The sequence below is a fragment of the Bactrocera latifrons genome, unplaced genomic scaffold, assembly GCF_001853355.1.
Source record: "Bactrocera latifrons isolate USDA-ARS-PBARC rearing strain unplaced genomic scaffold, ASM185335v1 scaffold_138, whole genome shotgun sequence".
Lineage (NCBI taxonomy): Eukaryota > Metazoa > Arthropoda > Insecta > Diptera > Tephritidae > Bactrocera > Bactrocera latifrons.
Genome location: NW_017534830.1, coordinates 563,885 through 580,971, shown reverse-complemented (window position 1 = coordinate 580,971; position 17,087 = coordinate 563,885). Strand labels below are relative to the sequence as shown.

The following is a 17,087-nucleotide window of genomic DNA, read 5'->3' as shown; positions in this document are numbered from 1 at the left end:
CAGATGTCGCTATGCAAACAATTAATGGATATGGAGGAAATTGATACGCTGTGCGCAGACGCCGCAAAAGTAACAACGCTAGGTGGACGTGTAGTGATCAGCGCAACTAGGCAACAGGTGAGTGTGATGTGTATGTTTAAAATGCAAATAAACTGTCTCTTATACACATCTAGATGTGTATAAGAGACAGTAGTTATTCTAAAGGTTTAAAATTTTTATTTTATTTATTATAAAAGAATTATAAAAAACAATGTTTTAATGTAAACAAATTCTAACTAAAAACAACAACTTGTAAACATAATATTAATAAAAAAATATATTTTTTTCACTACTTTAAGGTTATGAAATCATACAAACTGGATGATTATGAAGGTGAAATAACGAATACGTTTTTGGAGAAACTCACCAAAAAGCTAAACGAACGTGCAATGGTAATATCAGCACTACTCATTTTATACTTCTTAATATTTTCTTTAATTTAATATGACAACCCAACATTCACAGATTAAAAACGACGAATTTACTATGGATCAGAAATTCATACATCCCTTCAAAGTGGTTTTCAAGTATAGTGATGTCAAATTAGAGGATATTGAATTGCCGAAACATTTGGGCCTGGAAGACCTATTGGCGAAAATTTAAATTAAACGTTATGTGTGTATTATAAACAATGTCGTTATAAATTTATACAGTCCAAACACTCCACCCTCCGACAAAGCAAGAAAATATATATAAATTAATACTAGAAAATGCTAAAATTATGAATTTATATTAGCTAAGCCTTAGTTACCTATATACTTCCAAGCTAAAATTGTTATTGTTAGAAAAGAGTTGTGACAGAAATATGTATTGTGTACCTTGCGCAATTTGTTGCCATTGAAACATACACATATTATTATTATAGTAAATTACGTACTTATGAATGAACTGAACATTCCCCCCTACACGAAAAAAAGTATTTTGTAACTGAATACTTTAACACTAGTGCCAATATATACATAATTATATTTAGAAAAAAAAAACCATGCATAGCATAAAAACTAATTGGACTATTTCAGTTACTTAAAATATATTATATAAATTATTTGTATTAATTTACCTTAAGCTTATAAGCAATTTTATTAAAAACAAAAAAAAAACTGTTAATTAGAGTGTACGCAAAAAATTATTTCAAACGTTTAAGAAATTGTTTAAAATATGATGACATTGTGCAACGACTTAAACTCGCCTATTAGTTAATTTATTACACGGTAAAAGCTAAGCAACTTTATCATCATAAAACGCTAATACATTAAAAAAAACTTTGTTAACGGTACTTGTTAGTATTATTGGCATATACACGTATACACATTAATTTTGAATTAGTAAAATAATGCAATAATTGATATAATCAGCTATACTAAATTTTGCAATGTTGCATTGAAGTTGTATTTAAAGCGTGGGAAACTTTTTGAATAGCTAAATAATGTTAATAATGGTGAAACCACAGCAACATAGTTGCCTTACTGTTGGTGAGCGAGCAGCAGCAACAGCAACACTGACCACTGAGTATGTGTTAGTGAGCAATCGTACATGTGATAAAAAAAAATATATAATAAAAAAGATAAATGTTTATTTACACACATACATACACACATACATCCTTATACATATGTATTAAACGTACACATTAAATCTATATAAATATTTATTGTAAAGAAATCTACGTCTGTTGAATATGCAAATTCCTAAAAAGTTTAACTGCCTGCACTAGTAAATAGCGAAGAACATAGATTTTTCGTTTGTAGAGCACGCTGCTACTATTTAAAAGACTTGTATTTTTTGTATTTATTGCATTTTATTTTACATTTATTTAGTTATATTACTTGTTGAGCAAAAAGATTATGAAAAAACATGTGAAAATTATTTTGAGTATGATTATAATTATTGTCAATAGAAAATAACATACAAAAAAATATAAAATAAACATGCTAAACAATGTAAAAACCGATATAATTAAAGAAATAATAACAAACTTAAAAAAAATAATCAATAAAAGCATACTTTAAAGCTAGTGTTTATTAGCTCTGGCATAATTTTAGCGCATTTAGAATATTCATCAAGCCTTAGTTACTGAATTATATACACTGTGTCATCTGTTACTTCGAGTTTACAACGTTTTTCGCTCATAATTTATATATGTTGACTACTTTTGTTTRCACTTCAGATAATTTATTTTATACGACTGAAAGCCCAATAGCTAGTGTCGCTTTTTAATTTATGCTGTAATTTATTATTGTATAAATTGTTATAAATAAATAAAAAAAAAAATTATTTTATAAACAATTATTTATTTGCCAAAATATTGCTGAAATTGTAATCAAATTAAAAAGTATTTGAGAAAAAACTTTATTTGGTCTAGCTCAAAAGCAAAAAACATAAATTAGTTTGCTTTAAATTATTATAATATGCAAACTTAGCGCATTTTATGCATATACGTACATATTTATACATACATACATTTATAGTACTTGCGAACATTGTAAAGCAGCTGTAAATTATTTTTGTTTTTGTAGAGGCTTTAATTGCAGGCACATGTAGACATAATAATATTGAGACTTTTTCTATTTATAAATATAAATGTTTTGGAAACAATAATACTTAAAAATATTTGTTTAAAATGCAAACATAAATATTTAAAATTATATCATGCCACAAAATTGAAAAATATATAAAATTGTATATGTATTGAAAGTTATTTTTTAAACAGTTATTGAAAAGTTGTCAAAATTCGTAAGTTTCCTTTCCTTAATGCCATTTAATTAATAAAAATCTTGCCAAAATGTCTGAAATATTATTATTAGCTATGAAAAATCGTATTAATAAAATAATTTACTCTGAAACATACATAGTAATGTAAATTAGCTGAAATTCCAAACTTTACACAGTATGCGCATTCCTGCATACATATGTACATATTTAAATATTTATGTTTAGCTCCAAAAACTTCCGGCATTGCCATAAAGTAACAACGATTTCCAATGTTAAATTTCAAAACATGCAATTACAAAACTACGTACTTATTTCAAATAAATATAATATACATTAAAAGAAAACCAACTTGTTTTTCTTTATTTGCATTTTATTACACATACATACTCAACAAGTTATTTCAATTTTAGACAATTTATTTTTTGGTATATCCAACGATGCTTTTCTTTCGGTAATCATGCCTGTCGCCACGGTTGCACCATTTTCTCTTATCGTAAAAGCTTGCCCTGGTATTAAAACCATTTTTCGCAGTAATGTTATGCGCACCTTGCCATGTTCACCAGGCATTAGCATGCCATCGGAGGGTACTGCATAAAATAAATATTAAAAAAATCATGAAATAAAGTCCAATTGTTTGTTTGCGAAATGCTTACCAATGTCAATGCGTGCCGGCGAATTCCAAGTGGCGCTAAATAATTGCTGTATGTATTTGGAGAGCATAGGTTTACTGCGACCACCTTCTGCACGTGATAGTAAATACATGGAGGCCTCGAAGTGATTTGAGATATTTTCAGTGTCAGCCGCACATAGGAGCATGCCACGTTCCACGCTAGAAATTTTAACGGCACGTAATAAGACACCAACATTTTCGCCCGCTACAGCCTAGAGTAATATTTAAAACAAAAAATAAAATAAAAACTTCTAAGCAATTCTCATTTGCATACAATTCGTTTACCTTCGGCACACTCTTTTTGAAAATTTGTATATCTCCTAAACTAGTTTTGATATTCTGATTGAAACCAAGCAAATCGGCTAAATCATTTTTAAGCATTGTTCCACGTTTGATTGTGCCAACCACGACCGTACCACGTCCCGCTACTGTGAATGCATTATCAATTGGCAATATGAAGGGTGATGTGTAATCACGCGTTGGTGTCGGCACATAAGTATCTAAATGTTGTAGTAAATTTTCAATTGCTGGCACACCAAAGGCTGATGTATCACCATTTAAAGCTAACAACGCGGAACCGCAAATTACCGGACTGTTAATGCCATCAAAACCAAAATCTGATAACATTTCACGCATTTCTATTTCCACCAGTTCTAATACTTCCTGATCAACTAGATCAGCTTTGTTTATGAATACAATAATACGTTCAATGCCAACCTGTTTGGCAAGTAGAAGATGTTCACGCGTTTGTGGCATTTGTCCATCGGTTGCCGCGACGACCAGTATAGCACCATCCATCTGTGACGTGCCAGCTATCATATTCTACAGGTAAAACAATCAATTCATACATAAAAATGTATTTGATGATTTAATCAATTATTCACGCACCTTAATGTAATCCGCATGTCCCGGACAGTCGGTGTGTGCATAGGAACGTTGCGCTGTTGCATATCCAATGTGACAAGCATTTATTGTTATGCCTCGCGCTTTCTCCTCGGGCGCTCTATCGATCTGATCGTATGACGCATACTGCGCTAGTCCCTTCTCTGCCAGAATTTTAGTTATAGCAGATGTTAATGTGGTTTTACCGTGGTCCACATGCCCAATTGTACCCACATTACAATGTCGCGTATTATCATCTTCTGCTGCAGCAACGCCCGTATGGCTAAACCATTTTTTTTTTATCTCACATACACTGGCTAGTTTGGTGGTAGTTAGATGTGAGTCTGCGGTTACGGTGCGAAGGGAACGCAAACTACTGCCGGCGAATTGTGAAAATAGTTTAATCATTTTAACTGCGACTATCAAAGCTAAAAAGCGGTTTGCATCACACTTTACCGATTTGATAAGCACAGCTGTTTTTGGTCAAATCAGCCGTTAAACAGCTGTTTGCAGTAGTTCTCAAGCTTGTTGCGAACAACTTTATTCAACTATATAAAACCAACAAATTTAGTAATTTAGTTTTATTTTTCCAAGTATGTTAAAAACATGAAATGATAGCTTATAAATAGTGCATATAMTTTAATAAATACATACAAACAAGTTATGTTGTATACTAATTTCATTTAATACATATTTTTTATGTAAGCAGCTTAAATAAAATAATTTTAGCGCTTTTATATATAATATTAATAATATTGCTAATCATATATCCTTGCGAAACTCAATTAATGGTAACTCCTTAAAACTGAACAGGCTATCATTCTTAAACAAAAATGAACTGAATTTCGGTTACAATATTAACGTTTGAATTGCTTGGTACTTTCTAATTAACGCTCGTTACTAATTGCACGCTATTAAATTCACTTCAAAAATGAATTCATTGAATCTGGGCATAACTTTGTTTCGCATTTTTTCATGTTAAAATGAAGTTCCGACGTCAGTTAATTTTAGGACTTTTGTTGACTTTTAACTATGCCATGCGTCCTTTTCATATGTGAGTTTAATCCAACAAATTGATGAAATTTCGCTTCACATAATTTACAAGCGAATTTTTTAATTTCGGAATGTATTTGTCTATGTCGTATGAGTGAATGGCAATTGGTAAATCCTTTGCCACATGTTTCACATATTTTATCGCGTATATTAAGATGAGCCTTTATGTGATCTTTCAAATCGCGTGCTTTCAAGAAGTCTTTCGGGCACATTGTACACTTGTAAGCTCTTGTTTTCGTATGTATGGCGTCTGAGTGATAACCCAATTGTGTCTTACTGCGAAAGGCTTTTCCACATAATTCGCATACAAAGGGTTTTTGACCAGTATGCGTACCTATGTGTCGCTGCAAATCCACTTGTACGGCAAAACGTCTTTCACAATAATCACATTTATGTACCTTTCCCACATGACTGCGTTGCTCATGCATTAGTAATGTTGCTTTGAATTCAAAAGTACGTCCACATTCCGTGCATTTGTGTGGCCAATCGCCGATATTGTGCTCCCTAAAGAGATGACTTTGTCGCGTCGTCTCATTTTGGAAAACTTTATTACATTCCGTACATTTCAATTTCAAATTTGGCGCTCTAGTTGGTAGAAAAGCACATTTTTTCATATAAATTTGAGCTGCACTTGATAAATCTTTTTCTGCTAAATCTTTCTCAAGGCGATTTTTTAGTTTGTAATACCAATGACGTAAGTAGTAGATCCCCTTATAAATGTCGTCATCACTGAATTCTATAGTTTGTTTAGATTTAATAATATTTGACATTTCCTTGTATGTTTGTTTACGGACACTGGAGTTATTATAATCTTCATGCTTAGTATTATATAATACTGGGAAAAGAGCGTATGTTTCAATGAAGGTTTCAGTTACCGGATTTAGTTTGGCAAAGCTTAAGTTCTGAAAGAGTATACAATCAATATATAGGCATATACTATACGTACATATTACTCAAGTAAAAAAGTTTGATTTATATTTACGGTATTTGTGATTGGTGTCTCCTCTACTTCTTTGACAAGATCGTCTTTCGCCACAGACAAAAAGGAACATTTTTGATAATAATCCATCACAATACCTGGTAATTTTTTAGTTTTCGACTTTGTCTTTTTTTGTTTTGCTTGATGTGTTGCCTGGTATTGCATGTGCACTTTGCGGAAGCAACTTTTCACTGTTTGATCAGTTAATATAACTTGACAGCGCTTTTTCATTTCTTCAATAATTTCTTTTTGACAATTTTCCCGTGCTACACTATTGTTATAATGATCATCGCTGGGATCCCATAAACATGTAGCTTTTTTATAAAGTTCAATGAAAATAGTTGTGCTAGTGTTACGCCTATAAAATGTTGGATTAAACTGAAAACAGTATTTTATTACATGTAAGCTAGGATTAAAAATAATGCGATTTGTATTACATATCCATACTTTTTTGTTGTTCGCCAAATCTTTTTTGCCATCTTCATCAGGGGAATCTGTATCGGTGTCAACATAATTTGCATCATTATCTTGACTTTGGTCCACATCCGAGGCGGTAGAGTCGTCATGCTGAATATGTAATTTAAATATATTAATTATGTATGAAATTCCTGGAGAGACTTCACTCACTATATTACCTCGGATTTAACAAATTCTCCATCTGACTGCAATTCCATTTTCATATCGGAGTCATTACCCGCAAATTCAGTTGTGTCGATTTCAGTCATAGTTTCATCTTTTATCAATCCAACTACGATGTTTTCTTTATAATCCAATTCCACTAGTGGATCTATACAAGGCTCTTCATAGTTTGTGTTGTGCAAACTTTGTATATGATTAACAAAGGCGTCCCATTCTTCTATATCTGTTTCACAATATAGACATTTGAGCGCAAAATTGAGTATGTCTTTAGAAACCAAAACATTTCCACATATATCCATTTTCTAGAATTAAAACTTGCAAGGAACTACGAATCGGCGATAAAATTCGGCGATTGTGTATTTTCTTTCACTTAATTTTATCCAATTCACAATGATTATATATGCGGCTGATGTGAATAGGCACTGTTTTCAAAGAAGAAGGGTGTAAACAAAGTTTATTGTTATCAATAATGTTTGCCCTTATTTAGGTGCATTTATTTTGTTTATGAATTTATTGTACATATTTGTGTATTGTAATTACATTAAACCCCTTGTAAAAAAATTTAAAATTACCGAGAACCACAAAGTATATTTATAAATTAAAACAATTTATTTATTTGGTGTTTCTTATATACATATGTTTTTATTAAACAGTAAGAACTAAAATAAAAATTAGAAATATTAAAGTAGCCATTATGCAGAGTCAAATACTTCAAAAAGTTGTGTTGAATCCTTATATGTACAAATATAAACTATGATTTTATAACTAATTCCACGAAAATGCATGATTTTTGTTGTTATAGCAGCATTATACATTCCCAAAAATGTTTGGGAGAACGCTGGTGAGCATATTTGTTGTCGATGTTTGTGGTAGTGGCTCTGTGTGAGGGATTTTATCATTTTTCTTTCCGCCGTTCTTATAAATGCCATGCCGGTGCTTCATATGTGAATTAAGCCCCACAAACTGATAAAAACGTTTCTCACAAAATTTACAAGCATACTTTTTAACTTCCGCATGCAGTTGCTTGTGCCGATGTAATCCGTGGGCGCTTGTAAAATCTTTGCCACATGTATCACAAATCTTATCTCTTATGTTAAGGTGAGCCTTTATGTGATCTTGCAAATCGCGTGCTTTCAAGAAATCTTTCGGGCACATTGTACATTTGAATGCTCTTATCTTTAGATGTATTGCATCGTTATGGAAACGTAGCTTAGTTCTATTACGAAATCCTTTACCACACAATTCACATATATATGGCTTGTGGCCAGTATGTATTCCCATGTGATTTCTCAGATCTGCTGGTATAGCGTAAATTTTATCGCAGAATTCACATTTATGTATTTTTTCCGTATGAAATCTTCGTTTATGACCATTTAAAGCGGGTTTATTTGTAAAGCTTTTATCGCATAAATCACATTTGTAGGGCAATTCACCGATATTATGCACACTGTGAAGATGGGTCTGTCTATCTGCATTAGTTTTAAATATCTCATTACACTCTGTACATGGCAAATCTGTGTCGTAACGCTTCTCACCCCTTGATCTTCTGGTAAGGAAAGCTAACTTTTCGACATAATGTTGCGCTGCTTTTGTCAAAGACTCAAATTTCAAATTCTTTCCAAGACGTTTTTTCAGCTTAAAATACCATTGACGCATATACTCAATTCCTTTGAAGATATCATCATCGGTGAACTCAACGTTTTGTTCAATCCTAAGGCTGTCAGCCATATCCTTGTATGTTTGTCTACGTTTAGCTTGTTGGTAGTAATCTGGGTGTTTGTAATCGTAAAGAGACGGAAAACGTTCATATGTGTCGATAAATGCTATCGTTATAGTGTTTTTAGAAGCAAAGCTTATATTCTGTAAATTAATTTTGTATTAATTAAAAATGTTAAATTAAAATATGTATGAATATGCTTATACAAACCGTAACAGTATTTGGCGTATCTTCAAATATATCCAAAAATCCATCTAATGCTACGGAGAGAAATGAACACTTCTCATAATATCCTAGCACAGTTGGAGACAATTTTTTGTATCTTGAACCTGATTTCTTCTCTATGGCCTCCCCCACTGTCTTGTACAACATGTGCAACTCCCGAAAGCATTCCCACAATTTTTTGTAAGTTAATGTTATTTGACATCTTTGTTCCATCCCTTGTATCATTTCAGTTTTACATTTTGAACGTTCCGTGTTATTATTATAATTTTCGTCATTAGGATTCCATAAGCAAGGAGATTTTTCATACATTTCAATGAATACGTTTGTATTTTTGTTATTCCTATAAAATGATGGCTTAAACTGTAAGGAAATATTTTATTTATCGATGTACTTAAGTAGTTTAAGTAAACAAACCTTTTTCGGAGTTTTTTGTTTATTTTTTTCTAGGTATTCTTGAGAGGAGTCTGAGTCAGAGTTACTGTCGTTGTCATCATCATAACTGTGGTCTCCGACATTATCAGAAACGGGGTCTTCTGTTGGCTGTGTGAAGAAAATGTAAAAACGCATTAAAATTAAAAAATTCACTATATACATATATATACAAAAATTGGTAAATTACCTCTGTTTTACAGGCTTCCCCATCTGAAGGTACTTCCACTTTCAAAGCATCTACATTTTCATCCCAATGATCGCCATCAGTGGATGGCATAACTTCATCTTTTAACCATTCCAAAGCATTGTTTTCTTTATAATCCAATTCCACTATGGGATCAATGCATGGTTCCTCTAGGTCGCTATTGTGCAAACTTTGAATGTGATTAACAAAACTCTCCCACTCATTTATATCTTCTTCGCAATATAAGCATTTTAAAGCGAAATTCAGCACGTCTTTTGAGACAAATACACTTCCACAAATATTCATGTTTCTGAAATAATTTGATATATAATGGATAAACTTTTACGATTAGTAGTTTGACAACTGTGTATCTTAGAAATTGTTATTAAACTCAGAATTTAATTATCGAACAAATTTTTAGTGATGTGCTACTCGTTGTAGTGACACAAAATTTTCAAACAATGTTTCTTTCAGAAATTGCAACATATCTTAATAATTAACACTAATTTTTCCTTTCAAATGTATAACCGAGTAAAAAAGCGTTGCGATGTTATAAAAACAATATTACTTCATAAACAGTTATCGATTTCTAATTGAAAAGCTGAAATTATGGTAATGTTTGGGTTAAGGAAAGGAACAGTGATCAGCTGATTTCTGTGATAGTTTTTTGATTTATTTTCAATAAATTTTTGATTAATCGGTGACTGCTATGGGATCGATTTCAAACTGTGTTAAATTTTAAATAAAATTAGGAAATTGTTTGCTTCTTCGATGATTGTTATGCGAAGACGGCATTAAAGATGGAAAAATCAAGATCAATCAGATATTTTTTGATGTGGATGATAGTTACGTTTATTTTTGGCGCGTCGATTTTTCTAACTGGCTTCTTCCCCATAAATAATTATACATTAGATCGTGCAGTGGCTGAAGACAAACCAAATGATTTAGATGGTTTGAGGTAAACTAAATAAAATCAATATTTTCTTTAAAAAAAAAATTATATTTTTCAAAGTTTAACGCCGCCAACTCAAATTTACGCGCAAACCATACTAATGCTAGTGGATGCTCTACGTTTCGATTTTGCCAGTCAAAATGCTATGGAGTTTTCTTACAACAACTCGTGTAATCGTCTCAAATTGCGAGTGAATATTCCTACTGTTACCATGCCGCGGCTTAAAAGCTTAACAACCGGCACTATTTCAAATTTTATTGATATAGTCCTAAACATTGGTCATGTTGAGCAGCTTGCAGACTCTTTAATACACCGCTTGCAAGTACGTAATGAAATTACGGTTTTTGCCGGTGATCGTACTTGGATAAGTCTCTTTCCAAAACAATTTACACGTTTTACCGCTAACTCAGATTCATTTTATGTAAACGACTTTTATGAGGTGAATATGACTTATTAATTTGATGTACGTTTATATTTTTTAGCTCATCTTTGTCCTCATAGGGTGACAAGAATGTAACGGAAGTAGTGTCCAAAGAATTGCAAAATGAGGACTGGATGTTGCTGGTGCTTCATTATTTGGGCTTGGATCACATTGGACATGTTGAAGGTAGTGATAGCTCTAAAATCCCGTTTAAGCTAAAAGAAATGGATGACGTTGTGCTAAAGCTCTACAAAGCAAAGGTATTCTAAACTAATAATTTTCGTCTTATTATGAGATAACACATATTTCGTGATGCAAAACAGCATTTTCACAGGCAACTACTAATATTAACGGGTGACCACGGTATGCGAGATGGTGGAGGCCATGGTGGGAGTACAGCTTCGGAACTGTATGTGCCATTATTTGTTCTCAAAGAAAATTGTACTACAAAAGGGTAAATAATTGCAAAAAATKTATAATAATATTGTATAGTTTATATATTACATAAATTGTAGCTTTAGTAAAACTAACGAGTATAATCAAATTGATGTGGCTCCAACATTAGCCATTCTGTGGTCTATGGAAATTCCACCAATGTCGATTGGCTGTTTAATACCCGAGCTCTTGCATGAATTTAACTTTGAGGATCAACTATATGCTTATTACTACAATGCTTTACATTTAATGCAAAAAGCTAACAACAAATTTGGTCAAGATTATGTTAATAAAAATGGTGAGTTTGCACATATGTACATCCAATTTTGCTTATAATTGTTTACAAATTATTATAGCATTCAGCAAATGGTTTACAACAGCGAAATCTACGCATAAGCATTTTCTTTTAGAAAAGCGTAATAATAATTTTGAAAATGCCTTTATTTTCGAGGACGCTAAAATACATTATATACGTTTGGCACGCGAAATTTCAAATCAGCTCTCCGATTCATTAGTGCAATTCGATTACGGGCTGATCACACTGGGACTTGCGCTAACCACAATTGTAAGAACTGGGTTAATGGCACAAAATTTTTTATTATATTAAACATATTTCCAGGTAGTCCTCAATGCGCTATTGGATTTTTGCACGGGAACAGATCGCGTTTTTGTCAAGGGCAAGGGCGCATTCCTGTCCCTATTAGCTTTTGCCGCATGCATAAATAAATGGTGCCATTATCATGGATATTTCACGACTACTGGCACAATGAGTACCGTTGTGATATTGCTGGCGATAATAGCTAGCGTTTATATGCTAATAAATATAGCGATTTTATTATTGCGACGAATGTACACTAGCAATAATCTACAGATCTCTCTTCCTAAGCAAATTTGGATGCTGCTAAGCTGTTTACTAATTCACACACTAACGCTGGCTTCCTCCTCATTCATCGAAAACGAGAATAAAACTTGGCATTATCTTGGTGCGAGCGCTTTAATTTTGCTTGGTATGCAAAGTTTTCAAAAAGAGTTATTGTCTTACAAGCTGGATGCGTGTATCAAGGGTGTGGAGCTATATAAAGTTATTTTGTGCAATTTACAAAAATTACAGACATCCTTTCTGATAATTGGTGGGTTGGGTATTTTATACCGTTTAGACAGCAGGTCGTCCTATCTAATGCAGGAAGCAACAAAAACATGGTTAAGTTGCATATTCGTTGCGGGTATGTGTGTGCTGCAGTTAAACGTAAAAATTATCGGAAACATCCATTTGAATGTGTTATTGTAGGTCTGCTCCTATATGTACTGTGTTTGCGCAAGCATAAACTCGTACAAACGCGTAAGGAGCTTGTGGTCTATATTTTTGCTGCCTTGCTGATCTATTTCTATCGCGCCTCTAAGGGAGTGGTTTCCTCTGTGTTTGACACAAACTGCTGGTAAGCATTGCTATAATTCTTATCTGTACATATGTACATATATATCGCTTATTCATATCTTTTTTGTCAACATATTTATTATAATTTCACCCTTACAGTGCTAAAATTGTTTTGCATATATTTTGGATGGTTGTCATTATTGCTGCCTGCATTTCAACTGTGATATTATATACCAAACGTCGTCTTAGTTACCAAATTCAACACACTTTGCTAGCTGGTTGCTTTAAAATTCTTCTAACTTTACTGCTGACAATTTGCTTGCTGCTGCATAAGCCGCACAATGTTTGCCTAGTCGCTTATTTGATATACACACTCTCTCTATGTTATGAGTTGTGCGACAAATTCGGAAAGAACACACTTCGCACTTCCAACTACAAGTACTTGTCGAAACTGCTGTGCACAATACTCGTGGGCAATATGTTTTACTTCTACCAGGTAAAAACGCTGAAATTGTGTAGTTGATAGCAGAATTTAGAAAACATTTAACATTTTATTTATTTATATTAATTTGTAGGGTAATTCGAACAGTTTTGCCACAATCGACCTAAATCCAGGCTACATTGGTCAAACTTCATATAATCCAATAATTGTGGGTATTCTTGTCACTTTAAATATGTATTCCGCACAGTTTATTGCATTTTTATACTTAATTACGCATATTTTGCAAGAAAGTGATAATAACAAAACAAATGATTTGTCTGCAAATGAGCATATTGATTTTATTATTTATTTCTACACATTAAGCATATTTGTACCGGTTCTAATTTATTTATGGTTATTACTATTCTTTCGTTATCATCTTTTTATTTATTCAGTATTTGCACCAAAAGCGCTGTATGAATTTTACCGAGTAATTGTACTTTTCTTTACATATTTAATGACAACAATTAGCTTGTACATATTCGATCAAAAATAAAATTTGTCATTGTTAAATTATAAAATAATAATAGTGAGTGAATTTACAAAGAAATGAGTGTATGTTATTTGTTAAAAACACAAGTGTTAGTTAAACACCATTCACGCGCAATGCATAATGTATATCATCGACACTAACATTGAGTAGTATTTTTTGGAAAATATCATTACGCCCACATTCAGCAATAAGCAAACGTTCGGCGCATAATTTTGAGCAAATGCGTAAACAATTGCCCGTTGTAGGCGTGTTGATGCCCTCAAAGGCTGCCAGACTTTCCACTTGTGAATAGACACCCATAAATGAAGTTTCCTCGACACCAGTTCGAGTCACCTCCGCAAGCACAGCCTGCAGGAATATTTGCTCTAAGCAAGAACAATTTTTTATTGCTTGAACTTTGGCGCTAGCTATCATTTCGGAGAGTGCCTGTTGTACATGTGCTATACCGACAAACTTTTGCATTGGCGTTATGTTGTCACTATCTTTGTTAAGTAAAGCGGATTCGGCAATTTCTGTTGCACGGCGGCATATATCTAAGGCGCGACGAGCATCACCAGAAACTGCAGCCACCTTACTGCAAATAGAAAATATTGAATTTTTTAGTATGTGTGTCATAATATTTTTTTAAGTTATACTAACCGTGCCACAAGTTGAACAGCATCACTTTTAAAGGCCTCAGAGCCGCTAAGGCGCATCGTAACAATCTCCTGCAATTGCTTATGCGTATATGGTTGAAAGGTGAGACGTGTTAGCCCCAGACGTGAAGTAACTTTGCCTAAAACAAATCAAATAAAGTTATGTAAATATTTTGCTCATATAACAAACGACAACCACAACATACCCATTAGCAAACGCTCTGGCAAATCCATTGTATTGGCTATAGTTATCACCACTAAATGCGCCGCAGTCTTTGTGGGCCAATCCAGCAAATTATACACAACATCTTGTCGCCGATTACACAAAATGTCTAATTCATCAACCAGCAGCACTGTAGTAACACGTCGTGGTGCCGGTGTTGTGAAACGTTTCTCTAGCAGTGAATGCGCTTGTTCCCACGAAACAGTTTTGCCCGTTAATTGTTTGTAAATTTGTACGTATGCCTGGCGTGGTTCAGTTAAACGCATACCGTTGATTTCGACAAACTCAAATGGTGGTAATTCATCGTTCGCTTGTTTACGTTGCAGCATACGTATGACACCGGTAACGGTTGCTGTTTTACCTGTCCCCGGTACACCAGATACATACATACAACCGCCACATTGGTCCTCTATTTTACCTTCTAAAAATGCGAAAACATTGTCGAATTCTTTTTCACGGCATGGCAGACTTTGCGGCACCACGGATACGTGCAACCGCTCGCGCGCCAGTTGTAGATCGGATTTTTTTGCTTTTGAGGCTGTTGAACTGGAGGGGGTGGGCCTGTTTTCCATTGTTGGTGACAATTCGCCGCTACGGATTTTTTTAAGTTTTTGTGATGGTGTCATTGCGCCGGCTACTGCTGTTGTGGAATTTCGGCGACGGATTATTGCCGCATTTTTTATTGCCGATCGTTTGATGTCGTTATCATCGCCCTTTGGTTTACGCTTTGGTGTTGAAATCAAATCCTCATTGTTGAAGACGCGTTTTTCGACAACATCCGACAATTGTATACTCCGTTTTGGTGTGCTATCACCTAATTTAATTTTTTTATTAGCGACGGATGCAAAAAAAAGTACAAACATTCTGATTACCTGTGCGTCTTACTGCTGATTTAAGTATACTCTTACGTCGCGTAGTTGGGGTCATTTCAGTCTCTTCGGTAATTCCTCTAGATTTTTTAGTTGGAGTGAAATAAATCTCCTCTGGTGTATTTTTAATTACACGCTCAATTTCCACATTAATGGAAAGTGGATCATTGAACTGTTCATCCATGGCTGCCAGTTTGGTTGAGCGTTGTCTAGTAAAAATTAAGAGTAAAATTTATATTTTTTGGAACATTTGAAGTCCTTATACTTACTTTGCGGATAATCTTAGCTTTATTTTCATGTCATTAGCTGGCTCCTGCGCCGCAGTAGGAGTTTTTACGATGGAATAATTTAAGCAGTCGGAATCCACACTGGTATCAGCACCAGTATCCAAACTTAAATTCAAATTACGCCGTGCGGCTGTAACACGTGTTGTTGGAGTGACATCCCCTCTGTTGCGTTCTGTGAGTGGTGATGTGGGAGCGCAGCAACCCATTTCATCATTCGGTGTCTTCATTTTCTTTTTCGCCGACAAACGGATAACATTTCTACCTCCTATTATTTTAATAGGAGACACTTTGTCTTCACGTTGAAACACATTACAATCAATGAACTCTAATGCGGTTGCAGCAGCCATTGAGGCACGACGTTTTCTTACGCCCACATTGCCATCTGTCCTATCCTTACGTGTTGATGCACTCCTAGAAACACGTGGTGTCTTCTTTTCCTTAGTGTTTATACTAGGAGAGTCCTCTGCGCAACTCTTCTTTCTACCGCGGCTTTTTATCGCACTCTCCGTCGGCGCAGTTGGAATATCGGTATTCCATTCTAATGGCACAAGTTTGTAGGAGTTTTTATCCTTAATAAATTTATATCTGCAGACAAACATTGGATAGGTGTTGCGTCTAGCGTTATATTTGTGTAAAATAGCACTGGCAGATTCATCAGATCTACCAAGTAAGACAACACATTTGCGAAAAACGGTCTCAAGGGAAATATCTGAATCATATGGTCGATATTCTTCAATCAATTCTGTGCCGAAATCAATGCAAATATCATCACGATCAAACTCTTTGTGAGGCACACACTCAGGACGAGAGTACCACTGTACGATTGCGCGATAGGGATCGCGATCGACAGAATCACATAATTCATATAAGTGTAATATCTTGCCGATGTCGCAGCCTTCCACTGTATCCGGTTCAGCAGCATCRGCATTCGACACAAGTACAAAGTCGCCCAAAGAAAGTGTTAAATCGCCAAAGATACACTTTTGATAAAAATTCACTTCTTTATGTACCAACCTGGGCACATCTACTACCGTGTCTGTATGATTTCCAATCCACTTTACAACTGGTGCCCCATTTATTTTATTCTCTTTGAGAACCATAATTAAAACTTTACAAAATGCAAACTAAGCAAATATATTAATATTTAGAACAACAGTGCTGGAAAAATATCAGCGCCAGCAATATAATTTTTGATGTTTTCTTTTTGGCGCGATATTGAATGACATTAGGGATGCATTTGTGTTTACAACCGAATATGGGAAAACACAAAAAGGGTTACAGTTGCAATGATCAGTGAATGAACGTAACTTAAACACGTACGTAACGTAGATAAAAAATAATTTTTGAAATTGTCGAACGTTATATTTTTCAGAAATATTTTTAT

General features: G+C 33.9%; 6 protein-coding genes across 8 annotated transcripts in view; 2 read left to right on the top strand and 4 right to left on the bottom strand.

Moving 5' to 3' along the window:
• Nucleotides 1-1,127, top strand: part of LOC108965293 (unconventional myosin-Va) — a 12,582-nt gene extending 11,455 nt beyond the window's left edge. For 2 of the 3 annotated variants that reach the window (XM_018927601.1, XM_018927602.1), the window contains 2 exons: nucleotides 339-431; nucleotides 505-642. In XM_018927601.1, the coding sequence (XP_018783146.1) occupies nucleotides 339-431; nucleotides 505-642 (231 nt within the window). Of the gene's footprint in view, nucleotides 1-338; nucleotides 432-504 lie in introns of all 3 variants that reach the window. The other variant, XM_018927600.1, reaches the window with a different exon arrangement.
• A 1,984-nt stretch (nucleotides 1,128-3,111) lies between these two features.
• Nucleotides 3,112-4,775, bottom strand: LOC108965256 (elongation factor Tu). Its single transcript, XM_018927525.1, has 4 exons — nucleotides 4,310-4,775; nucleotides 3,707-4,243; nucleotides 3,405-3,633; nucleotides 3,112-3,338 (listed from the first exon to the last, which is right to left on the bottom strand). The coding sequence occupies exons 1-4, from the start codon at nucleotides 4,709-4,711 to the stop codon at nucleotides 3,139-3,141; spliced, it is 1,368 nt and encodes a 455-aa protein (XP_018783070.1). The 5' UTR covers nucleotides 4,712-4,775; the 3' UTR covers nucleotides 3,112-3,138.
• Nucleotides 4,776-5,024: 249 nt separating this feature from the next.
• Nucleotides 5,025-7,273, bottom strand: LOC108965269 (zinc finger protein 253-like). Its single transcript, XM_018927545.1, has 4 exons — nucleotides 6,971-7,273; nucleotides 6,783-6,902; nucleotides 6,339-6,713; nucleotides 5,025-6,258 (listed from the first exon to the last, which is right to left on the bottom strand). The coding sequence occupies exons 1-4, from the start codon at nucleotides 7,271-7,273 to the stop codon at nucleotides 5,311-5,313; spliced, it is 1,746 nt and encodes a 581-aa protein (XP_018783090.1). The 3' UTR covers nucleotides 5,025-5,310.
• A 328-nt stretch (nucleotides 7,274-7,601) lies between these two features.
• On the bottom strand, nucleotides 7,602-9,944 carry LOC108965268 (zinc finger protein 506-like). The gene is made up of 4 exons (XM_018927543.1): nucleotides 9,536-9,944; nucleotides 9,331-9,456; nucleotides 8,902-9,276; nucleotides 7,602-8,834 (listed from the first exon to the last, which is right to left on the bottom strand). Exons 1-4 carry the CDS (start codon nucleotides 9,836-9,838, stop codon nucleotides 7,782-7,784), a joined length of 1,857 nt encoding a protein of 618 aa, XP_018783088.1. The 5' UTR covers nucleotides 9,839-9,944; the 3' UTR covers nucleotides 7,602-7,781.
• Nucleotides 9,945-10,242: 298 nt separating this feature from the next.
• Nucleotides 10,243-13,787, top strand: LOC108965265 (GPI ethanolamine phosphate transferase 2). Its single transcript, XM_018927540.1, has 10 exons — nucleotides 10,243-10,490; nucleotides 10,545-10,923; nucleotides 10,986-11,165; nucleotides 11,229-11,359; nucleotides 11,421-11,638; nucleotides 11,697-11,905; nucleotides 11,960-12,563; nucleotides 12,629-12,776; nucleotides 12,875-13,211; nucleotides 13,291-13,787. The coding sequence occupies exons 1-10, from the start codon at nucleotides 10,333-10,335 to the stop codon at nucleotides 13,690-13,692; spliced, it is 2,766 nt and encodes a 921-aa protein (XP_018783085.1). The 5' UTR covers nucleotides 10,243-10,332; the 3' UTR covers nucleotides 13,693-13,787.
• LOC108965264 (origin recognition complex subunit 1) lies at nucleotides 13,702-17,040 on the bottom strand. The gene is made up of 5 exons (XM_018927539.1): nucleotides 15,686-17,040; nucleotides 15,420-15,625; nucleotides 14,531-15,361; nucleotides 14,329-14,464; nucleotides 13,702-14,263 (listed from the first exon to the last, which is right to left on the bottom strand). Exons 1-5 carry the CDS (start codon nucleotides 16,801-16,803, stop codon nucleotides 13,783-13,785), a joined length of 2,772 nt encoding a protein of 923 aa, XP_018783084.1. The 5' UTR covers nucleotides 16,804-17,040; the 3' UTR covers nucleotides 13,702-13,782.
• Nucleotides 17,041-17,087: the final 47 nt, after the last annotated feature.